The sequence below is a fragment of the Megalopta genalis genome, chromosome 5 (assembly GCF_051020955.1).
Source record: "Megalopta genalis isolate 19385.01 chromosome 5, iyMegGena1_principal, whole genome shotgun sequence".
Lineage (NCBI taxonomy): Eukaryota > Metazoa > Arthropoda > Insecta > Hymenoptera > Halictidae > Megalopta > Megalopta genalis.
The window spans coordinates 29,918,510-29,943,036 of NC_135017.1; the positions used below are offsets into that span (position 1 = coordinate 29,918,510).

Here is a 24,527-nt window from a genome sequence, read left to right on the forward strand (position 1 = left end):
TTTGCTATGAAAATTATACATACGTACATATTGTAGTGGATTTTAAGATAGTTTACTAATATTTAAAAATCTCGAAATTGGTTTAAAAAATTACATGCATACGTAGAAATTGACGTTTTTGAAACATTTAAATGTGTTAAAATAATATCAAATGTTGGAGTCATATCTTGCAATGATACCAGAAACAAATTAAAAATTTCAAAACTTGAGAATTTACATATAAGAAAACTTGAACAGTGATTTCAGGTCAAAGATTCTAAAAGAATTATAATTGCAGTTCTTTTTCAAGTTATTAACAATTAATAATCTGTCTACGTAATCCACCAATAGTAGCGCACGAGTTTGATCATGAGTACATGTACGAATTATATGTATGTTTGTATTTTAATGTACAAATGTGCTACGCAAAAGAGAGGGACAGAGAACTTATTGCAGCATATAAACACGTCGCTATTGGTTGACTTTAATTTTTAATTCACATAGTTTAAAAAACAAAGCTATAAACCCAATTTTTTACTTTTGATTTTTGTCTTATATTGTTATCGCTTGAATTTATCCCACCTGTTGTCAAACACTATAATTCAATATTATTTGAAATAAAAATTATTACACATTATGACGTAATTTAAAGATAAATGTCACCAAGAAAGATGTTTTGACTTTCTCTAGGAAACATATGGAGTACATGTACTACACATATATGCATGCATGTAATATAAAGAGGACTGAGGATATCAGTGTCGTGCGCAATCTGCCAGACCACGCCGGACTATCCGTGTCGTCAGGAACGTGATCTATTGTTAATATTTTAAGTATGTTTAGTTTATTATTTCTGAATTACCTGTTCTATTTTTTAAATATATTTATATTCAAAGAATCGCGATATAAAATAATTAAATGTAAATAAATTTATATTCAATATTAATTAAGTTACATTATTTGTAATAATGATTACAATACTTTATCATTTTTGACAGAATGTCAAAGGAAGAAGGTTTTGCAACAAAAGCTATTCATGCTGGACAAGATCCATTACAATGGACACATTGTTCAGTAGTACCTCCTATTGTAATGTCTACAACTTTCCGTCAAGATGGGCCTGGACAACATAGAGTAAGTTTCTTTTACGTAGGAATCGATTTTCATAATAGTAATTTTATAATAAACTAACATATCTTATTTTATAAAATATCATTACATTGTTACAGTTCATGAAATATTAATATCTTTGTTATAAATATAAGAGTATGCAAAAAGAATTAATGATTGAAATATAAGTACATAGTATAATTTAATTTATATTCATTTGCCAATATGAAAATATAAACATATTTTTATTATTTCTCATTATAATATAATGTTCTAGGGTTACGAATATACCAGAAGTGGAAATCCTACAAGAGATGTTTTAGAAACTTGTTTAGCTACTTTAGAAAATGGAAAACATGGATTTGCATTTTCATCTGGTTTAGGTGCTACATCAGTATTATGTTCATTATTAAAAACAGGAGATCATATACTATCTGGAAATGATATTTATGGTGGAACAAATCGTTATTTTCAAAGATGTTTAATTACACATGGTGTTGAAGTAACTTTTGTGGATGGAACTGATATACACAAGATTACAACTGCCATTAAAGCAAATACAAAAGTATTAAAAATTTTCAATATCAATAAAAACTGTACTGTAACCAAATGTTTTTAACATTTATGTATGTACACTATTTTTTAGATGCTTTGGTTGGAGACGCCTACAAATCCTTTACTTAAAGTTATTGATCTCAAAGCTGTATGTGAGATAATGAAAACTAAATATCCCGAGATTATTGTAGTTGTAGACAATACTTTTCTAACATGCTGTTTTCAGGTATGCAATATTTTTCATTCAGTGTTGAAATTTCTTTATGCACATTGTACTATAATATATTTTTGTTGTAGAAACCTTTAGAATTTGGTGCAGATATCGTACTGTATTCTTTAACAAAATACATGAATGGACATGCAGATGTGTGCATGGGTGCAGCAATAACTAGAAGAGATGATATTGCAGAAAGACTTCGATTTTTACAAAATGGTGAATTTACATTATGCAATTTATACATTGAACTGTTTTCCTTTATTTAAAATTAACCTTTGCTATTTTAGCTCTAGGTATTGTGCCATCACCTTTTGACTGTTCTTTGGTTAATCGCAGTCTAAAAACATTAGAACTCAGAATGCAGCAACATATGAAGAATGGTTTAGCAGTTGCAAAATATTTAGACTCACATCCTTTTGTAGAGAAAGTAATTCATCCATGTATGTATTTAACTTACTTATTCTAAAGAATCTTATATTTTCTTTGCTAAAGATATCATTTTGTTTAAACTTGTTACATAATTGAATCTCTTCATTGTTATATTACATAATACATACTACTTTCCAGATTTTCCATCACATCCACAACAAGAAATTAGTCTTAAACAAACTACTGGCCACAGTGGAATGGTTTCATTCTATCTTAAAGGAGATTCTAGAAAATTTTTACGGTCATTGAAGATCTTTACATTAGCAGAATCGCTCGGTGGTTTTGAATCCCTTGCCGAATTACCGTGAGTAAATACTAATTATATCTACATTTATTATACATATTTCTAATTATATAGAATGTTTCATGTGAAATTTCTTTAATAGATCCGTCATGACACACGCCTCCGTTCCTGAAGAAATGAGAGCCGAATTGGGTATTACTGATCAATTAATTCGTTTATCTGTTGGCCTTGAAACAGAACGCGACCTTTTAGCTGACCTTGATCAAGCTCTTAAAGCTTGTCAAATTCATTAAAATAACAAAATTTGATACTACAAAATTATTAAATTTTAACGAAGATTTAGATATTGTTATCCAAATGATAACATTCCAAAATGATTGTATGGATATGTAAAAAAGAGATCTGGATCATACATACAATACAGTTCCTTTATACATAGACATAATTTATTTTCCCAATGCATTTATAAAAAATTTTATATACCTACATATAAAATAGGGAAAGAATTCTAAACAATAATATATTAAAAATGTTAAGCTCTCTAAATTTTATAAACTTGTTTAATAGCTTTAATGTTAAACAAATAACTTAATATTGTAATATTCTTCAATTAGAACAGTTTATACAAAAAATCATCTTTTTGTACATACAATGAAAGAGATTCCAACAGATACGTAAATGTTCATAAATTGAAACGGTAATTCTAGATTATGCAATATTCAAATTTCTATTTTTACAAGTATTCGATGTTTAACGTAATTTCTTATGAACTCGTTAATTTGTACCGTCGTATATCCTCAATTAAAGCTTATAATATTATAAAATGCATCTAGAATGTCAAACATATTTCTGCTACTTTTCACACTGAATTTGTTGTTTTAAATTCTTTGTGTGACATAATGTATTTAATAGAAAGACTTATTTTAATCAAATATAAATTCTTGTTAACTTTAGAACTCGATTAATAAAAAATTAATTTTTAACTGTGTCGTAATTTTTCTTTGTTTAAACCATCGTATTTTTGTGCTCGACTATACAGTAATACTCCTGCTATTACCAAACATGTTCCCAAAGCCGATAATCTAGTTACCGGATTGTTGAATAGCAAAACAGAGACCCAAATTAAAGAAGCTCTCTTTGCTGTATTGGCCACACTACAAAAGACGACATATGTAATTTTTTGTCTTCAAATTCAGATTTTTACTCAATATAATTAATATAAAATTAAGCAACGTACCTGTGTGTTACAGGACTAACATAATCCATCAATGCATATGCAGTGATACTTTGAAAGTGGAAGAACACTCCATTAAGAAGATAGGCTGTGAATAATTTAAAACTTAAGGAATGCTCGAGTGTTGGTAAATCTAGTAGTAAAATTGACACTGGTACTTGCACCACAATTGATGCTAAACTGGTATAAAACTGTAACTCTGCAGGACTGCAATTTCAAATGGCAAGTTAAATTTAGGAACTACTACTACTACTATAGAAACTACTATGATTGAAGATATTGTATAAATAATGAATATAATACTCACGTATACCTAAAGTTGTTACCACTGATTAACATTTTGGAATAAACATTTTGCAAACATTCTGTTACATTTGTGGCCATAACAGCAATAAATCCTCTGACATCAAAACTGATTTCATTCACTGAACACAGAGCTAGACCACCCATTACAGGAATTAAAGATAAATTCACATATAACCCTGTATGTTCTCCTATAAATAAAGTGTTACAACCATTAGTAATCAATAGGAAGAATTTAATACATCATTAATAGTGCTTAATTATAAGTAAATTTATGAATATATGATATTTCAAATGAATAAACTGCATATGAATGAGATATATATATGACAAACTGTAAACAATAATGAAAAATGATGTAAAATGATAAGACATAAAACTATTATATTAATTCTTACCTAATAAATATCTGCTAATAAGGACGGTAAAAATTGGCGCACTACTTTTAATAGTTTCTGTAAAACTCACTGCTACGTAATTAAGTGATACCAGTCCTAGTACTACTGTTGTAAATCTTGTACATCCTACCAAGATCATATGTTTATAAAAACCTGCTGGTTTTGTTAACCTGGACCTTGTTCTATACATTCCACATGGGAAATACATTTGTATAAAACCACATATTGCTGTCATTAACATTTGACAGGCACCTGTAGAAATAAATGAAATGTTACAATATTTAGTTAAGGAGTACATATATGCATGCTATAAAATGATAGAAATGTAACATTTACAATAGATGATTTTTAAAATAAAGATATTGAGCATATTAAATATTATATTTTTTATTTATATGTACCCAAAATTGTGGGATTTCCTTCCATGTAAGACAATATATATTTGTTTAAGAATAAAGTACATCCACTGAAGAAGAACCATAATGCCACAAATATCAGTGCCCTGGAGTTAAACAAACCACCTTTCGTTTTATTTGTATGTACAATTATTTCTTCTGATTTTTTATTGTGTTCTTTGAGTTGTATAGCTTGGTTATCATGTATTAATGGTTGTTCAGTATCGTGGGGTGTTAGCGTATAGTTTATACGAACAGAATGATTTTCCATTACACCATAGACAAAGGGTGCATTACACCTTACTTTCAAATAAAATAATACTACGTTTAATGCACGTAAATATACATATATATATGTATGTCTACTATGACGAATGTTGTATGTGCCGGTGAGATCACATCTTCAGTTCCAATTTTTAGTACGTCAGTAAGATCGGCCAAGGCGATTGACATTCGTGTAACGCCTCTGGAGATTCACTGCAGGTTATGTTTCAAAAGATTTTTTGATTCACAGTAAGAATTACAATGTTGGCATGGCAGATTGTATAAATGACCTTGTAATAATCTATTGATAATACTGATACAGAGTCTTCTATTTGAAGAAACATAATGTAGTTTCACTGTTATCACATTTTTGCAAGCTCGTTTGGACAGTTGGAGTTCGGTTACATTCATATGTACACATATGTATGTATATGTACTGTAATGACATACATATGTATGTATGTGTGCATGTATGTTTACAAATGCTTTCCTTCCACAAAATCTTCACAGTTTACACGTGAATATGTTCAATCATATGTCCAAACAATCGTTAACGCTGACTAAAAATATTAATTGTTAATTGTTTAATGTTAGCTTCTGATCAAAATTTAATTGAAATTCTATTCGATATTTTACTTACTAACTTATTTTCACCATACTTATTTTTATTAATAATGTTACGATTAAATATGTATTGTATAGTCGAGTACCAAATTACTAAATTCTTCATACAATTTTTTATATGTTTTTATTATAATTTTATTAAAGTAGTTATAAAAGTAAAGTATTTGTTACAATTCAGTGGATGGTGTATTTTCAGGTATATCATTTTGCATTCTGTTAATCTTATAGTGGTAACATGTCTCAGAGAAATCTTTGTGTGATAAAATTGCTACATTTCTTCCACTTATAACACTCATTTCCATAGCACTGGCTGCCCATTCAATAGCATTGACATGATAAAGTGCATTGTGCAATTTAAATTTTGCTTCATGGACATATGTTGAATATTCAGGATAAGCCTTCCATGAAATTTCCTTTATTTCATCAATCTGTAAAGAAAATTATTAAAATATTTCTATACACATTATTTTAATTTTCTATTAAATTTTCATAAGCATCATACATTTGAAAACATTTCATTCAGAACTCCCGATTGTAAAGGTGCATTACTAAAAATTTTCCAAACTCTACTATACTTTAGTGTGGCCTCTACTGAATTCAGTCTACCCACAGAACTAACTATTGTTTTATTCGGATCACAACTAAGAATGATATCTATTTCTTCTGCTGAACCAAAATAATGTGGTTTCAAGTCTGCTTTAACAAAAGTAGCTATAGTTCTATGATATTTCTCTGCACCATAGAAGTCATTATTTGGAAATCCTTCAAAAATAATAGGATATTGTTGATCACTGGTAAGTGGAGTTGCAACAATTACAATGTCATATGTTGATTTCATTATAATTGTACTACCTACAATGAAAATCATTAGATAATAAGGTACAATAAGGACGTTGTTAAGTAATTGTTGATGTATTATACCTTTACTATGGTAATGCACTTCATATGATTGTCTACCATTTTCTTTTGGGGCATTGACAATTTTTACGACATAAGAAGGTACAATGTGCACATTCTTGTTTCTATATATTAAATGCTCAGGTACCTAAAATATTACAGCACTTTAGATATACTCAGAAGTAAAATAATGAAATAGTAAACACTAAATGGATCATAAATAAAGTTTTTTTGCTGATCTGTGCAGCTAAGATCTTCAGGGCAAGAATCATTTTTGCACTTGAAAAATTGTTAATATTTATTGAAAACAGAAATTATTTCTTACTGTAATAATAATCTCAGTTGGTAACTAGATATCTATTATCTACTAGACTTCTATTCATAATTCCATTGGGTTTATTAGCTCACTATATTGTTACTTAAAAGTATAAGTTCTCATTGAAGAAGAAGAAGAACCTTTTTATTTCCTCCTTTTACAGACCACAAATCGAAACCTGCTCCAGCTATAGATACGGAACCAACAAAACTATGGACATTGGTAGTTTGTCCATAATTTACAACTAGTGTTGATTTGACAAGTTCATCTATCATTTGATCTGAATAACCCAAATTTAAAAGATGATCTTTTATGGATATTTGTAATAATTTTGGAAATCCATTATTCATGGCTGACAATAAGCCAGTAACATTTTCAAAAGACTTTCCAGCATCTTGTAAACCATATATCTTTGCAAAATCATTTAATATAGACTGCACATACCTGTTAGAAATAAATTAGAGTTAGCTATTACCACAATATTAATCAGTATATATTTGAAAATGTTTTTAGTAATATATAGAAACCTATTAAGGCTGAATGGCTGAATACCATATCTATAAAGTAGTTTTGCAAAGGATATCAATTCCCAATTGCTTTCTTCAAACACAAATTCATTCCCATTCCAAATACCAGCTTTATTATCATCAGTTGGTCTGTGTTCTAAACCTAAAAAAACGCTTCAATTATGAAGATAAAAAAATGGAATATAAAATTATATTGTAGTTAGAATATACCAAGTAATTTAACAAATTCTTGCATGTATTTATTTTGAGGATGTATAATTGCACCACCAGCTTCGAATTCATTATCATCAATTTGTATTGTAGTTAGTCGTCCGCCAATAGTTTTTGCTTCATACAAATCAATGTTAAGATTACTTTCAAATAATTCTGTAAGAAAATGGCAACTAGATGCTCCTCCGATACCTCCACCAATAATTGCTAAAAATGTTTCAGCAGTTATTAATCTACATCATTGGAATTACTTTATTTTAAATGTTAACAAAATTATACAATTGAAAGATAAGGTCTTTTGCTTACCTATATTAGGTTTACAATGTTCGACAGAAAGCCCTCCTTCAAAAAGTAATATAAATGCAAAAATAATTCGAAATTCCATATTTTGCAATCGTTTTCTGGATGAACTTGGTACATCTACTGTTTTTGCTTATCTTATTACATATTCGATAAATCTGTTGAGATTATGATTTCATACATATTGTGAAATAACGTACTAACACATTTATATCTTAATTTGCTTAATGATAAAACATGTTAGTACATACACATATACATAATCAATTATCGAAAATTGTAAAATTTTTAATGAAATATTTAACAATAATATGTCAATACTTATTATTTAACTCAGAGAGATGTAACTTAAATGAGAATATTTACAACTGGTCAAAAGTTATTTATTATATCGACAAAGATTCGTAAATATTAGAGTGCGACAGAGATCTCTAAATACAGTATGCATACTCAAAATTGTATGAATTGTAAGTACAATATTAGTTTTCGTAAAATTGGAAGGGTGGGTATAATAAAATAGATTTTTATTGTAGTTCATTAAGTAGTGCTTCATCATAATAAGCCCATGCGGGGCAATCGGCTTAGGATTATGAAGCAGGTAGAGAAACTGCTTCTTCTCTGATTGGTTGACGCTTCACATCTAAACGGTGCTGTCCTCATAGTTTTAGACAAGGGGAGGAAATATGTACATCGAAAATTGTATTTTATTTAGGCATTGACACTTTCACTTCTGAAATGAATAAGGACGAACTTCCCTGCTTATAGGAATTTGGGGGTCTGAAAAGAGTCGGTATTATTAAATAGAGGAGCCTCCTTAAATGGTTGTAAACCGCCAAGCCGGGCTCGCCAGGGACCCAAGTCGTAAAGGTTTAGCATGTGCCAGAGCTCGAACAAAAAGAATTTCCGCAAGGTATCGTTAATGCTTTTATTGCTACTCTAAATACTTTCTATCCCGGAACCGTTATTTCATAGCATACAAATTGAAAAACTGCATATTCGACGCATGTATATTCCACGAATACCTCTATACCATAGACTAGAGCTCTTACTTTTATGACCGAGACATTCATGCCTCACCTTAGGGAGCAATTCTACTTCACTAAGCATTTTTATCCCTATCATTTTACTACTCATCTAGGTTCGCAAGTTGCTTTAGAAAGAAAACGGGAGATGATCGAGAGAAATAGAATGAAACTAGCGAGTTCTATGGAGTGTCCACACGGACGAGGAACGTAGGCCGTCTTGCTTTATCGTGCTTGCGTTCTCACTCTTCTCGCGCATCCATATACCTGGTGCTCCGTTTGAAACACGTGGTGCGATATTCGATTTGCACTTTTCGACCCGACGAACGTCTTGAAACGACGATCATTTCTACAATTATTAAAATTTTCGAAAACCCGTAAGCTATATTTTAGTTAATGGTTTCTACTTTATGAATCAACAAAATTTTGTTAATTCAGCCATCCCAGTACTTTTTAACTGAGACGATCAGCAATCAATATTCTACTGTACGAGAAGGAATTTCGAAAGCAACGAATAATTTCTCAATTTTATACAATTTTTGCTATTAAAAATTTGAAAAACGAAGCTGAAACATGCATCCATATCTTAGAATGACTACATATTTAATGTAGTAATTATCTACAAAAAAATTCTCAAACTCAGAGTTTTATAGAATCAGAGTTAAGAATTATTTATTAAGTATATTATAATTATTGAAATTTTTAGTTTACAAAAAAAACCAAAATTAAAAAAAAATATTACAAAACAATTTATAAAGAAAGTAACTGAAACCAGTTTGAAAAAAAACAAGTTTGAAGAAGAAAACAAGTTTAAAGAAAAATATAAGTTTCAAGAAGAAAACAAAAATTAATGAAATAATTGTATTTACAATATTTTGTATTATGCTGTAATATTCATAAAGTTTTTATTAAGTATGTCATATATAATAATTTTTATTTTCTACTACTAATACAATATGTAGATTGCATTAAGACAAAGCATATTAAAATTGCATATAATATTTATAAATTATAAACAGAAGCTGAGATCATACAAATTTAGAATAAAATGTTTTTTTTTACAACCTTCATATTGTGATATAATAAACTTTTTACAAAAAATATAAAAATATGATAATGTTCCATTCTTTTTCTTATAAAATTACACAAAACGATATAATTGGTTTATGTACATCATTCTGCATTCAATAATAAATCAAATTAAAAACATTCAAATTGAACAAGTAAAAGACTTATTACAACTAATAATAAAGATGTGACTTACAATGTAATTCATGTTGGATAATCAAATAAATTCATTATTGTAATCATGTATGTACTATATTATGTTAGCTATATATAAATCCAAATATCAGTCATTTCAAGCATTACTAATTATCTTTGTACGTACATGTACTTGATTTTAAAGGCACACTTGACAAAATAGTATATTTTATACATTACAATGTAAGAATCTATGTATTATGGAGTATAATATTATTACACGATGATGGAGTATATATTTTGAAAATTTACAAGCACTAATACTATGTTTGATGATTTTAAAACTAAATTTGATAAGTATTTTGTGATCTTTAATATATATATAGTGTTTTGTAAGATGTAAACAAATAACATATAACTACTTTACAGATGTAACACAAAACTGCATCATATATAAACTACAAATAAAATTCTGTTATTAGTATATTATTATATTACGAACATAAATGCTGATAGAAATTCTAAAAGGAGAAATATATGTTTTCTCTTGTTCCATTGATTAAAGTATCTCTTTTTAATATTGTATTACAAAAAAAATACATATATGTAAAATATACATTTAAGAACAAGAAAAAATATACGATAAAAATTTGTTCTTTGTACATAGATTACATGTTGTGACAGCAACAAGTAGTGTTTTCATAAGCTCTATTAGCTACTTAAGCAATAGTTAAATGTACAAAGCAATATCATAACTACTCTTGCTGATGTAGACACTAGGAATGTCGTGTAATATTAATTAAATGCAAAAAAGATAGATAAAACACATTCTGTTGAATTCGTACATTTTGATAGAAAATCTTTCTAAAAAAAATCATCCAGTCGCATTATAATCTATAATAGTAGTAGTATAATAATAATATTACCTTTGTAAATTTTTAAGAAATGAATCCTAAATGATTATGAATGTATATATAATAATATTTGTTATTACCATCAACGGCGATAAAATGTAAAATTTTTGCTTTTTGCTACAGTTAAAATATTATCAAAAACTAAAACATTTTGTAATGATAACTGGCAATTAGTTTTACATACAACTGATAAGTATGCATAGTACAATTATGAAAAAGGTGCTAGGCACACTAGTGCTTAGTCAGACACGAAAGTCTTTGTACACCTTTTGAGATGCAATAACTTTTTTAAAACTACACTAAATGATTTGAATTTTTTTAGATGACTGTATTAATGATTTTGTATTAAAAAAAAATAAAACTCGATTTTTAACTTTTTTATCTGAGCCTATAATGAAAATTTAAATAATACCTTTTATAAATTTCGATAACTTATAATGCATGCTAAAATTTTTATCGAAATCGGTTGACATTGTTATGGATTACAACGAATTAAAGATCGTAACAATCGCAGTTTTGTCACGTTTTTTTATAATTTTGATCAACAACTGTAAGAAATCTGTAGTTTTTTAAAATCTTTTAACGCCTGTAGCTTAACCCCGGGTTAACCAATTTCGATCAAATTTTCAGCACGCATATAAGTTACCGAGATCTACGAAAGATATTTTTTAAATTTTTCGTTATAGACTCAGATAAAAAAGTTACAAAACGAGTTTTTTTTATTCTCTTTTTGTCTTTCCAAATAATAGCAAAGTTAAAAAAAATTATTGTAGTTATTATTTACATCACCTATTACCATTAAAAAAAATTCAAGTTATTCAGTGAAGGTTTGAAAAAGTTATTCAATTTCTGAAGGTGTATGAAGACTTTCATGACTGATTGTATGTTCACTATGACTTTATGTATAATTTAAAATTGCATAAAAATAATTATAATCATAAAATTTGTAAAATATTATAAGCTGTTATAAAATATATTCAAAAAAGTGTAAAGTGGTCAGAAGAATACTGAGTGTTTTATAATTGTACTTATGCATTCATTGGTGTTAATTCTTGAGATTGTTGTCCGTTTGTATTATTATTAGAACCAATTTGTGCTAGCGCTGATTGACGCCATTTTCCATTCTCAACATTCAAATCTTTGTCTTCACAAATGCAGAGAAACAGCGTATCTATCACAGTCTATAAGGAGATAAGAAAGTATATATTAAGATATACAATAAATTTGTATGAAGAATGCATTATACATTATTTTTTTCATACCTCATAAAGAGAAATAATGCTGTGAGCTATAAAGAATGAAAAAACACAAATAACAAAAATTGGTGCCGCATAAAAATGTAGTCTGGGATCTTGCTTCATAAATAGTAATCCAATACTTCCAGTTGCAGCTGTGACAAAACATTTGCCCAGAAATAGGATAAAATCACCTACTCCGTTAATTACTATTATCTGTGTTGCATTATTCACAAGCGTTCCAAATGCCTAAAAAGACAAGAAAGTGAAATATATAACATTTTTAATTAATATTATATTCAATGATCTACATAAATAAATTATGTGGTTGAAACTATAACATACAATTCTAGCAGCATTACAAAAGTGTGTTCCTTCTATAGCAACAACAGTATATGCATTATGGTTCATGTACCGAATAAACTTTTCTAGGCAATAAAAGCAACAAATGCAACATTTTAAACCACACTGAGCACATGGAGAGGTCTCTTTTGTTTTCTGAAATCTATAAGAAAATTAAAATTGTAAATTGTATTGCAGAAACATAATTTTAAAAAATGGATATTATAATAAACATACTTTGTATGTAGATATGTCAAAATTAAACGAGGTAATTTGAAAAGTGTTATTAAGAATGAGCCACAAGCTACGGAGCCTAAATGGTAATAAACTAAATTTCCCATAGCAGAACATACTGGAGATACACTAGCATCTTTCCCTCTAAAATGACAAATATATATCATACATAAACATCAAATTATATCTTGCAATGTAAATGAATCAAATGTTATTGTAATGTTACTACCTAAAATACCAATGTGCAACGGCTCCTGCTATTACCATATCTTGACAAGAAATAATGAATTCAGAGGTCCATATTAATCCTACGATATACACCCACCACATATACTTCACCCAAGTTGGATCAACGTACTCAACCAGAGTAAAAGCTGAAATATTTTTGAAATAGTACTGATTGTTAAATTTTTTTAAATTAGATACATTACTTTTAAAAGTATCCAATGAAAAATCAATTTTCTTTTCTTCGACAATAGCACTTTTCTCTCCAACTGAGCTCAAATTTAAAGGGTCAAATATGTGGTTTTTATACATTTGAACAGATTTTGTTCCAGGATAATCTGTAATTAGTATATATATATATTAATTATTTTATTTAGATATAAGAAGTTAACTGAACAATTAAAATACTTACTCGCGGTTGCGAGACAAAGGATTACAGTCACCCAAAATGCGAAAAATAATATTAGGGCACCAAACGTAAGTAAAGGTTGAAAAAATAAACCTGGAAGTTCTGCCAAGCATTTTGCGCTTTCTTTAAATAATGCTGTCATGAATCCAATACGTTTGCGCAATATACTCAGCAGGAATAATAGAATGACCTAAAATAAATAAATATGTATTACATTCAAGTAAATAATGATAGTACAAATATTATGCTATACTTTTTTGAACTCATTAATAGACATACAGTTATTATTGTTGCAATAATGGAGAAAACTAAGAATGCTCTTTCATTTCTGGCTGATTCCTCTAGTAATTGATTCTGATCAGTTTTATCTAATGTTCTTTTAATGTCTATGTATGTCCACCACAACAACGCTGTGCCAGCTGTAAAAATTCAATCAGCAGATTACAAACAAAGCAATATTTAATTATACTCTACAATTCAACATACAGTAAAATGCTTGTAATAAAGTCATAACTTCGGATTATTAACGCAATAACTACTTTTTTAATTAACTCCGTCAATTCGAATTGTATAAAGGGGAAAGTGCTTTTATTTTGTACTTCCCTAACTTGTTAAAAGGATATCAATGTTGAAAACATTATCATTTCAAAAGAAACAGTTCCTTGAAAAATTGTGGGTCTGTCAATATAAATTCTTCTTTCAATTTTTCCTAAATAAGTAGTAAAATTTCATATAGTAGAAATTTTTAAATAATATGTTAGTTATATATAGTAATATATAGTTATTATATATTATATTCGAATAACTTACCTATAGTTGCAATACTGACAAGAACCATTACAATCCATGTTACAATAGATGCCAATAAGTGAAATATGGCAATCATAAAAAGAGATAAAACTGAAACATTTTTTTCTATGTTACATAAAGTAAAAGATTAAATTTGAATTAATAAGCTGGTGATAAACATACCAAAAGCCAAGAATGATAAAGCTAAAATCTCTCTCCAGGTTTTATACAAATCTCCCAATACCTGTTCTATAACATCCCATGAATTCATTAAACCATACAAATTTGCGATTATAGTTGCCCCTACGTCTTTAATTGCTTTTGGAATACAACGATTAAGGACAGGTAAACTGTTGTGTACTGGAAATCCAGGACAAGATCCTGTTTTATTTTCTTGGTTTGCATTCCTACAGGCACTGAAATCATTTCCTGGTTTATCATGGCAAAGTTGTGATCCTGTTTCTTCATAAAATTTACATATATCATTCATTGTCATCATTTTCCTATCTGGACACTTTTTTACACAAATTTTTAAAGACTGTGATACATTGGTTATGTCCAAAAAGAAGAGATATCTAAAATAATAATATTAGTGAATAAAACTGAATAAATCTATATACAATTCATTTTTGTTAGTATATAAAAAATGAGAATTAAATGCTAATACAAACGGTTTGTCACTAGTATCTTGGCCAGAGAGCTCCATACTACCAAACTTTGGATTATTTTTCATACCACAAGTATTTCCAAAACTGTCATACCCATTTATAAGTCTCAAAGGACTGCCATACACAAGAGCAAAAGCTGCGATTAATATCTGTGTAAATAGAAAGACACATTAGTGAAAATATTTAGATTTTATTTCATGGATCCATTGATATAATTAAGATAACAACAAATATTCTATTTGAGTCTCAATACTAGGTACAATTTCAAAGTAAAACGGAGTAGTATATTTTTGGAAATTCATTTTTCTAAATAGATTCTTAAATATTGTTAACAATCAGATTGTTAAGATTATTAAATTAATATATGTACTATAATTTACATACCATAAGAAACCAAAATGCTATAAAAAAACAAAGCCAGAAAATATCCGTACATTCTCGTACACGTGTTGGATCAGGTCGTTGTTCTTCATCATCGTCGCCTGAACAACAAGACATATTTTTAAAACTCTAATTAGAAAGAGAACAAGACACTCGAATAAAAAACTAATAAAATCTCTTCGATTTTAGAGTTACTCCCTCCGTCGAATCATTGTGAAGTTGTCTACGATTTTAGTGCGCATGTATATACATGTACACAACATAAGAAATGTACGTGCATGTATGTATACATACATATCTCTTTTCTATTTCTATTTATCATATCTACATTCATGTTTGAAAAGAGAGAAAATTTTTATACGAAATTTGTTATGAATAGTATCGGTGACAAAAGTTCTCAATATTTATTATAAAAATAACTAAATATTTAAGATATACATGGTTAGGGTACATAATGTTATATATACGCTCCTGCGATTGTACGATTTAGATTCGTTTCTAAGGTAACAACAATATGTACATAAAGCTACGGGCAAGGGTAATTTTATTACAGGGTTATTATAAGGGTCATTTTATGTATGCATTTCACTCAATCTCGACGTTATTTCCAGTCGATTCTGTCACTGTCTCTCAGCCAGTAACATGTAGTTAACTGGCGGGGAATCCCACGAGGAACTAAGGAAGGGACACTGTTGCCCTCAAGAGTCGCCCACGAATTGCTGCCCGCACGGGCAAGTAGTTGAACAGCTCTGCTATACAGTATGTACATACATATTTGGTGTATATGGTGACACCATGGTATACGTCCTTAATCCGTTCCAGTTGTATTCTAAACAAAGGTCGTATACCAGGCAAGATTGTTCGTATCCAAACAGGACGTATACCAAGTTGAATTTATTCTAAAGCGGACGTATACCAAGGTACCACTATACTATACTATAGATATCGCTTGGTTGTCACGCATATGTCTGTGATTATAGAAATCAGATAAAATAATGTTTTTTTTTACATTAATGAATATTTCTTATTCTGGAAAATTTATGTTCTTCTTGAAATATTATAACAAAATTGTGATTTATACAATATCATGTAGAGTTGCATTGTTTTGATGACACGTTATACATCATTCCACATAGATTTTGACACACCCCTATTTTGTTTTATTGAATTTTAAAATTTTTTTCCAGTTGTTTAGACATGGAGACCGAACACTACATGAGAACGAATTCTGGCCAAAAGATCTGGAGGATTTATCGATTTACGAACCAATAGGACTTGGACAGTTGACAAATGTATTTGTTATAAACGCGTAAATACGACACAAATTTTGTGAATATAATTCCATTTAAGTTACAATTAACGATGTTATTTTCAAGTAGGAAAACTGAGAGAATATGGTATCGAAAAATTGTTAAGAAACCGCTATGACAAGTTCTTAGGAGATGTTTACCATTCTATTGACATATGCTTATAGTACGAATTTTGATAGAACAGAGATGTCTCTACAGTTAGTTTTGGCTGCTCTTTATCCTCCAAGTTCATAGCAAGCATGGAACAATAGATTGTCATAGATGCCGATATTTATGCACTATATGCCAGAGAAAATGGATCATTTTGCTGAGACCAGAATACTCACCAATGTAAGCATCTAAATAGGCATTCCGTTTTCTCTTATCTCGGAAAGGATATCTACGAGCGGTCGATAACGGTAGAGGAGCTCGTTTAATCGATTCTAATAACCAACAATCACGTAGACCGTCTGTTTTCAGAAGCACTAAAAAATGCACAAAATTTAGAAGAAGTTTGTAGGGAAGTTTCGCAATACAAAGATTTCCTGAGCTTTCTAAGAGAAAAAACTGGGAAGATCGAAATGAATGTAACAAATGGATATGAAGTTTATAATAAGCTGGTGTCACAGGTACAGTCGGACGTTTCTTAACTTATTTATTAAGTCGCCGGTGGGGAATTATAATAGCAATTGAGTGTCTGAAGCATTTTCTCACACTTTCACGTCTCTTTAATTATGCGCGAATTGATTTTACAGAAAAGCATGAATTTGACGATACCCGAGTGGTGTACGGAGGACGTGATCAAGACCTTGAATACGAAATTCGCTCACACACGACGCAACTAAAACGTTTAAACGGAGGCCTGCTCATCAGGACATTTATCAAAAATATACAAATGAACGAGGGCCGCAAAAGACCGCGGAAAATCTATTTGTACAGCGGACACGAGACAAATATCGCTGGATTCGCGAGAGCTCACAATTTCACAGAACCGGCGCTACCAAATTATATATATTTGAAATATATTAATATATTTGATATATATATATAATATATTTGAAATATATTAATATATTTGATATATATAATATATTTGAAATATATTAATATATTTGATATATATAATATATTTGAAATATATTAATATATTTGATATATATAATATATTTGAAATATATTAATATATTTGATATATATAATATATTTGAAATATATTAATATATTTGATATATATAATATATTTGAAATATATTAATATATTTGATATATATAATATATTTGAAAAACTAAGCGACGAAGCTGGCAAGAAGTTCGTCAAGGTAATTGATTTTGAATGTTGCGCTACACAAAATTCAGACGCTACGAATGAAAATTCTGATAACACTAGAACGATCAAACCCATCAAAATGGCGAATTTTACGTTCATTATATTTGACAATTATTGTAAAAATGTTTTCGATAAAAATTATTTGTTCAGCTCTATTTCCTAATAAAAATCGTGCAATATCTCAAACGCGATCTCGTTCAGACCATTGAATTGTTCACAAAGTAATTTCGTTCTTTTTTCGTGAAAAAAGACAATTTCCTTATAATTTACAAATATCTGATTGAATTATATTGTATATTGACCATTTTGGTCTAATGCCTTTTGTCATCTTTCTGGTGGTAGTAAGATTTCACACCAAAAACTTGAGCCAAGTGATTTTTGACATCCTCATTCGAAGTAAACGTTTTACAGTTTAAGAAATGTAAAGTCCGGAGCAAGTAATAATCCGAGGATGCCAAATTTGACGAGTGTTATGGGGATGGTAATACGTTTCATCCAAGCTGTAACAGCTTCTGACGAGTTGTCAAAATTGTGTGAGATGTGGCATTACCGTCGCGAAACACTACTCTTTTTCTATTGATCTATTCTCCATCCACATCGATGGTTACAAAAACTCCGAAAAATGACTATAAAAAAAAGATACTTTATACATAGTATTCATCTCTTAATACCAATCAAATTCCATCCACAATATTTTTTCTAACGTCACTATTGGAGGAGATACTGAGGTGATCAGTTTTAAGCGAAAAACTCTGTATAATAACAATACGGTTTACAATGAAGTCGGCTGATTAAAAATACAACTAATGCCTCTGTTGGTAAAAAAACGCAATTGCTTTCCAAACAACTTAATAGTTACTTTTAAAACTCGGCTGTTCTAGTGTTAATTCATGCTTTATAAAATAATTTGTCGATTCAATGTAGTTTGTAATTAAGGATCGAATAACGCAATTTATTTTTAGCTGTTTCTTTAGACCGGAGTTGCGGCAGAGTTGATACCTTATAAGTTCGACGGTCATGACGAAGTTCTCCCGTTCGATAAATATAAAGAGTTAGTAAACGACGTTCTATCATCCGAAGAGGAAATGTATTCAGCATGGCATCATCTTTCAAAAGATGATCTACATAAACTATATGAAGATAAAGTTAATTTAAATTGAAGCAGTTAATTAGATTCATTTTAGCAATTAAATGAATTAAACAGTAATCTGCCTAAATGTTTTAATTTCTAGTCAGCTCGGAGTGAGAATAGCTAAATATACATATTTTGTATAATAAAGATAAATTCATAATAGATGTTAATAATTCAAAATATTTTCTTAAACATATTTAAGTGTAAGAAAGTCTGGTTTATAGGAGAAATATCCAGTTTTGTATGAATTTGTATATACGTGTTTATATACATTGTTTATTCGTTCAGATATATTAAATTGTTATTACAAAAGTTTACTTTCCGTTGATTCTATCGTGAAATATTTTGATCTGATACATGCACTCAACTGACTGGTCACCTGAGATACACTTCTTGAAGATACACCCTTTTCGAAAATACTAGGTATCCAATAGAATTTCGTAATGCAAAATGTCATCAACTCTTTTTGAATTCTCGTATTTATCTAGTCTCATTCCTAACACATCTGGCGTTTTGACGATGTCCTGTATATTGGCACTAACATATACATATATGTATGTACATATATACATATATCTCTGTATATTGACTGACTCAAGATTTCATCTATGAACCTACTTTGATGTAATAGAAAATTCCCAGAATTCTCAGAATTAAATTTGTAATCATTAGTTGTTCTCCTTACTCCAATATTAATTTGTTTATTATACCATAATTTTTATCAATTATTGCATGTACTAATTTCATGAATTATTACATATAAATATCCGTAACAAAAAGATTCTGATTAATTTTTTATACCAGCACATTCCCACTTCTGGCAAACCATATGAATTCTTCCGAATTTTGAGAACTTCCGCTTCTTCAATATTGACTCTTTGTAAAAATTTCATGTATACATTCCTCTTCGGTTTGTTATTCAGATAAGCGGTCTCGACATCAATAAATTTAACGTAATATTTATTAATAACTGCTACTGATAACAATGTTCATAATGATTACTTTTTCATAACTGAGTTGTATGAACTTTCATAATCACTGTTTATTTGCTGTCTCGATCTATCAGCGACCAAACCCAATTTCTCTTCTTCGCAAAAACACATTTGCTTCTAATTATCTTTTGAACCTTCAGTTCTTCAACTGCTTTTCATATATTATAGCTAATAATGATCTTCACTTATAATGATCTTCATACTTGACTTTGCAATTCTCGCTCATTTTCTTCTTTCACCCGTTCTCTTTGTTCGTATCTTTCCCTCTTGTAACTGTCTCAATCGCATTCTCTGTCAATTTTTCTTCTTCTTTCGTAAAACTGACATCTTGCACTCTCGTCTCACTATGCTGCCTGTAATCTATTGCGGAAATTTGATTAGTATTTTTTATATATAATCTATGATTACTGTAAGGAATCACATATCACGTATCTATTATTAATGTAATCTAATACTAACGTAATCTATTATTAATATAAGAAATATGACCGACCACGGGGGTTGGGGTTATACAGAACCGTATACTCGGATGAGGTAGAGGACGACGTACAATTGGTTAATCCAAAGAAAATAGAAAACGCATTTGCAAATTTCGCTGAATGTGCTGAAATTTCAGTGAGAATGAGAAAATGATATTCTCTCAAAGATCGCGAGGCTCATATCGAATGATACTTGGGAGATCCTCAAGGAACCAAAGGGTCCAAATATCGTTGACAGTCGCTTCATATTAAGAAATAAGCGTGAATTCGGAGAAAACAACGAACGTAGAAAGGCTTTCGTAGCGAAGGATTTCAGTTAGAAGTACAGTAATTTCTCTCACATTGTCCCTCAGCTTGAAAACGAAAGTGGACAACTTAGGAAGAGGAGATACGATTATTATCCATATCAAGTTGCCCATTTTCGTTTCCAAGCTGAGGGACAATGTGAGAGAAATTATTGTATGGTATGCATGTATTGTATGTTTATTCTAACTAGACCGCGGATTTTTATGCAAAATAGAAATTGTCTACGTCAATTGCAAGATATAGGAACTAAATACGAAGTTTACCCTTTTTGAATAATTTTATTAAATTGTAACTAATGCAATGACATGTTTTAATTCTTTCAATCTCTTTACCATTTTAAATTGAAACAACTCATTTCTGCCATAAATGTTTAAAATTCGAAGTCTAATCATATTTTTACGTTCACCCCCGTGCGTGACGAGAGTTGGAACGTTAAGATTTGTGTGCGCTGTATTATGGTTGGAGATTCATCAGCTGGTTATTATCACAGTATATCGCAAAGGATATTTGTTGTTAGGAGAAATTCTTATTTTATGAAGCTACGAGAAAGACTCTAGGACATGCTAAGAAAAATAATTGGAGGAAAGGGAAATGATCTTGGAAGGCGGCCATTGCTAATGTTAGATGATTTAAGAGCTATATATATATAGCTCTTAAATCATCTAACATATATATATATAACTATATATATAAAAACGGCGATGTTTACAGACACAAGCATTATAACACAATATAATATAACACACATAATATAATACAAGCATTGTATAATGACACAAAAGTTAACCTGCATGGGTTTATCAATCATCAAGAGACGAGGATGTCTGTAACATGCTATCAACGAAGGTCGTCAGCTGATCGTAACTATTACAGTAAATTCTCCCAAATTGTCCCTCAGCTTGGAAACGAAAGTGGACAACTTGGGAAGAGAAGATACGATTATTCGAGACTCGCGGCTCGTTTTCATATCTGCCGATTATCAACAACTATAAAAATAATGTATTTGACTGGACCTAGGGTGACACGACATCTGCTCGCATGATCGAATCGGGCCGATCAAGCTTCCATAATCCCACCATATATCTTCCTTTCTGTTTCTTGAATATCCAATAAAAACTGCTGTTCTTGACCTTTCGTAAAATGTCTTCCTAGCAACGTTATAATTCCTGTAAAATACCTTGCATCCGAAAGATATGCTTAAAAACATGTTTAACTGGTGGTTTGCTCCTCATCCACGTCCCTAACAGAACCGTCGTTCCTTTTACCTTTACCTTTTTAGTAGCAGTCGGTTGCACGCGTGTTGGTCCATCTACCACGTTTAGTGTACATGTAGGTAAAAATAGGAAAGCATGTACTTAACATATGAGAAGGAAATGTAGAAATAAAGTTGTGTTTGCACAAAGTGAAATGGCATTTCGCGGGATTCATAATTATTAGACAAAATGGAAAATGAAATAAAATATTTTAATGTAGTGAGAAAAACTTGCACGTAAAAGTCTTCGCCCGCCTACAAACTAATGAAATTATTGTTATGCAATTTAATGGCTTTTAGTCGGTTGTGCATTGATTTTAGTAACTTTTTCTGTAACGCCCGGTGGTATTTTTCTCCATTCCTCTATAAATTATTTTATTTAATTCATCACGATTCTTCGGCAATGATTAGCAAATATTTCTTTTCATTTTTGCTCACAAGTGTTGAATTGGTTACGCATACATTCGGTGTCTGGGGTGGTGTTACTAAATAATGCCGGGTAATCCATTCTCAAACGATGACGGCATACTGTCTAAAAAGTCTACTGTAACACAACGAGCCTTAACAGCGTCTCGAGATCTCACGAAATTGTGGAACACACAATTACTAAACGCACATTCGCCGCGGAAAGTGTGTTGACAAGCATCAATTTTTCTGTGCTGAATCGAAACTTTGAATTGAATTGAGGATATAATTCATAAATATTGATCAACAGTAATTAAGAAAACATATATTTAAAAATAAACTGTACAAGATGTTTATTAACTGAAAAACAACAAATAATTTGTATTATACGTGTGGGGAAAGTAATTTGACAAAGACTGATTAGGTGCAGAAACAAAAATTAAAATGATCGAAAATACACTCTTAATACGAAGTTTGATAGTCATGATTACTAATAATTGTCTCAAGTTCTTTTTGCATACATTTCACTAATTTCGTAAGAATATTGTGATCAATTTCATGCAATGCTTTTAACGACGCGTTTTGAAACAATTGTTTATTATTTCTGCAATTCTCGGATATGTTTCTATCCAAATGATCCCATAAGTGTTCGATCGGGTTAAGACTAGGACCATGACAGTAAATTAATGTTATTTTCATTATACAATAGTACCTATTTCTTTGGAATTTTACACGTGTATTTCGGACCGTTGTCCATTTGAAAAATAAATGAATCGTTAATGTCCATTTTCTCAGCTGATTCCATCAGTTTTTGTTGCAAAATATCCACGTACCCTTGCCCTGTCAATGTGCCGTCTATGAAACAGAAATTGCTAACAGCAACAAATGAAAAGCAACCTCACATTAAGACAGGATCTTCTCGATGTTTGTTGGTCGATGTAATTACGCATGGATTAAAAGCTGCTCCGACTTCGCTGCATATCAATTTTATTTTATCAATCGTCTTCTTTTATTTGAACGACTCATCTGTGACGTTTTTCCAGAAATCTATTGATTTATTAACTAACTGTTTGACAAATGCTAGCCTCTTCTGAACGTTAAGTTGACTAATGAATGATTTTTTTCTCGAAACTCGATCATGAAATCCCGTTTATTTAATTCGCATTCGAATTTGTGTTTCTTAGATGGGAAGACACAACTCTGATTTTAATTGTTTCGTAGAAATTCAATGGTTTTTCACTATTTCTCTTTTTATCATACGATCCTGTCGTACTGATGTTTTTCTCGGGTATCAGTAGTATTATTTTCCAGACGGTTTATTATTTCTCTAACACCATCTACTGTGATATTAAAATCTGACGCAATTCTTCTAAGCGTTTCTCCTTTCATATGCCTGTTAAATATTTGTGATCTCTCGGAAGGTGTCAATTCTCGAATTTTAATTTTGTCAACTTGTTACTTTCTAAATAAGGAAATATTATAAATATATTAATTAATATATTTTAATATATTATTAATTTTATATTATATTATATAATATAAAATGCGTGATTTAAAATCAATATTTAATATATTTTAATGTATTTTAAAATTGATAATATTAAAATATATTAATTAATATATTTATAATATTATTTAATATATTCGTCAACTTATTTTCCGCACTGCATTAAATATCTTTTAAATAATTTAGAGACTTCCGTTTCGCTCTAAAGATTATGGAAAATAAAATGGGTATAAACTTATGTTTACAACCAAGTCAAGTAAGAAATAAAGAATTTTTTGAAGCGTGTCAACATGCTCTTCGCGGCTAATCCACGTGTCCGTCTTTTATTCGAGCCGCGGCGTGTAAAAGCGCATCTGTCCAGCGGATATAATGGTTAGCGACCACAGAGATACTATTATATATCAATTTATCGTG

The 24,527-nt window shown here is 29.8% G+C and overlaps 4 protein-coding genes, 1 long non-coding RNA gene and 1 pseudogene across 8 annotated transcripts; 3 read left to right on the forward strand and 3 right to left on the reverse strand.

Moving 5' to 3' along the window:
* The first annotated feature begins 402 nt into the window (after window positions 1-402).
* Window positions 403-2,968, forward strand: Cth (Cystathionine gamma-lyase). Of its 2 annotated transcripts, none has more exons than XM_076522267.1 (8): window positions 403-899; window positions 978-1,113; window positions 1,367-1,654; window positions 1,736-1,870; window positions 1,942-2,077; window positions 2,149-2,301; window positions 2,429-2,594; window positions 2,677-2,968. In XM_076522267.1, exons 2-8 carry the CDS (start codon window positions 979-981, stop codon window positions 2,825-2,827), a joined length of 1,164 nt encoding a protein of 387 aa, XP_076378382.1. In that variant the 5' UTR covers window positions 403-899; window position 978; the 3' UTR covers window positions 2,828-2,968. The 2 variants fall into 2 exon arrangements, with proteins under 2 accessions (XP_076378382.1, XP_033331342.2); XM_033475451.2 differs by having other exon boundaries at window positions 404-812.
* A 108-nt stretch (window positions 2,969-3,076) lies between these two features.
* Window positions 3,077-5,528, reverse strand: LOC117223234 (solute carrier family 35 member E2A). The gene is made up of 5 exons (XM_033475420.2): window positions 4,871-5,528; window positions 4,470-4,721; window positions 4,076-4,262; window positions 3,772-3,975; window positions 3,077-3,688 (listed from the first exon to the last, which is right to left on the reverse strand). Exons 1-5 carry the CDS (start codon window positions 5,133-5,135, stop codon window positions 3,514-3,516), a joined length of 1,083 nt encoding a protein of 360 aa, XP_033331311.1. The 5' UTR covers window positions 5,136-5,528; the 3' UTR covers window positions 3,077-3,513.
* A 331-nt stretch (window positions 5,529-5,859) lies between these two features.
* LOC117223232 (prenylcysteine oxidase 1) lies at window positions 5,860-8,149 on the reverse strand. Of its 2 annotated transcripts, none has more exons than XM_033475414.2 (7): window positions 8,009-8,149; window positions 7,703-7,909; window positions 7,493-7,634; window positions 7,106-7,409; window positions 6,674-6,797; window positions 6,255-6,604; window positions 5,860-6,180 (listed from the first exon to the last, which is right to left on the reverse strand). In XM_033475414.2, the coding sequence occupies exons 1-7, from the start codon at window positions 8,085-8,087 to the stop codon at window positions 5,920-5,922; spliced, it is 1,467 nt and encodes a 488-aa protein (XP_033331305.2). In that variant the 5' UTR covers window positions 8,088-8,149; the 3' UTR covers window positions 5,860-5,919. The 2 variants fall into 2 exon arrangements, with proteins under 2 accessions (XP_033331305.2, XP_033331306.2); XM_033475415.2 differs by having other exon boundaries at window positions 7,703-7,858; window positions 8,009-8,144.
* Window positions 8,150-8,775: 626 nt separating this feature from the next.
* Window positions 8,776-12,377, forward strand: LOC143259529 (uncharacterized). Its single transcript, XR_013033507.1, has 2 exons — window positions 8,776-8,912; window positions 9,141-12,377. It is a non-coding gene; the product is annotated as an uncharacterized LOC143259529 (long non-coding RNA).
* On the reverse strand, window positions 10,323-15,657 carry Ctl1 (choline transporter-like protein 1). The gene is made up of 12 exons (XM_076522266.1): window positions 15,428-15,657; window positions 15,047-15,192; window positions 14,559-14,950; window positions 14,397-14,486; window positions 13,866-14,005; window positions 13,590-13,776; window positions 13,384-13,515; window positions 13,182-13,326; window positions 12,956-13,096; window positions 12,722-12,881; window positions 12,404-12,625; window positions 10,323-12,322 (listed from the first exon to the last, which is right to left on the reverse strand). Exons 1-12 carry the CDS (start codon window positions 15,539-15,541, stop codon window positions 12,170-12,172), a joined length of 2,022 nt encoding a protein of 673 aa, XP_076378381.1. The 5' UTR covers window positions 15,542-15,657; the 3' UTR covers window positions 10,323-12,169.
* Window positions 15,658-16,208: 551 nt separating this feature from the next.
* LOC117223254 (venom acid phosphatase Acph-1-like) lies at window positions 16,209-22,362 on the forward strand (annotated as a pseudogene). The gene is made up of 4 exons (XR_013033374.1): window positions 16,209-16,302; window positions 16,804-16,960; window positions 17,469-18,032; window positions 19,003-22,362. The product of XR_013033374.1 is annotated as a venom acid phosphatase Acph-1-like (transcript).
* The last annotated feature ends 2,165 nt before the right edge of the window (window positions 22,363-24,527 follow it).

Coding starts and splice junctions, on each gene's coding strand:
- LOC117223232 (XM_033475414.2), bottom strand. CDS start 8,087: ATGGAATTTCGAATTATTTTTGCATTTATATTACTTTTTGAAGGAGGG. Junction 7,635..7,702: donor AGAATTTGTTAAATTACTTG/GTATATTCTAAC, acceptor GCGTTTTTTTAG/GTTTAGAACACAGACCAACT. Junction 6,798..7,105: donor TAAAAGGAGGAAATAAAAAG/GTTCTTCTTCTT, acceptor GTAATATTTTAG/GTACCTGAGCATTTAATATA.
- LOC117223234 (XM_033475420.2), bottom strand. CDS start 5,135: ATGGAAAATCATTCTGTTCGTATAAACTATACGCTAACACCCCACGAT. Junction 4,722..4,870: donor AGGAAATCCCACAATTTTGG/GTACATATAAAT, acceptor TTATTTCTACAG/GTGCCTGTCAAATGTTAATG. Junction 4,263..4,469: donor TATTAGCAGATATTTATTAG/GTAAGAATTAAT, acceptor CTTTATTTATAG/GAGAACATACAGGGTTATAT.
- Cth (XM_076522267.1), top strand. CDS start 979: ATGTCAAAGGAAGAAGGTTTTGCAACAAAAGCTATTCATGCTGGACAA. Junction 1,871..1,941: donor TTCTAACATGCTGTTTTCAG/GTATGCAATATT, acceptor TTTTTGTTGTAG/AAACCTTTAGAATTTGGTGC. Junction 2,078..2,148: donor ACTTCGATTTTTACAAAATG/GTGAATTTACAT, acceptor TTGCTATTTTAG/CTCTAGGTATTGTGCCATCA.
- Ctl1 (XM_076522266.1), bottom strand. CDS start 15,541: ATGTCTTGTTGTTCAGGCGACGATGATGAAGAACAACGACCTGATCCA. Junction 12,882..12,955: donor TTGACATATCTACATACAAA/GTATGTTTATTA, acceptor ATTTTCTTATAG/ATTTCAGAAAACAAAAGAGA. Junction 12,626..12,721: donor TTTGTAATGCTGCTAGAATT/GTATGTTATAGT, acceptor TTGTCTTTTTAG/GCATTTGGAACGCTTGTGAA.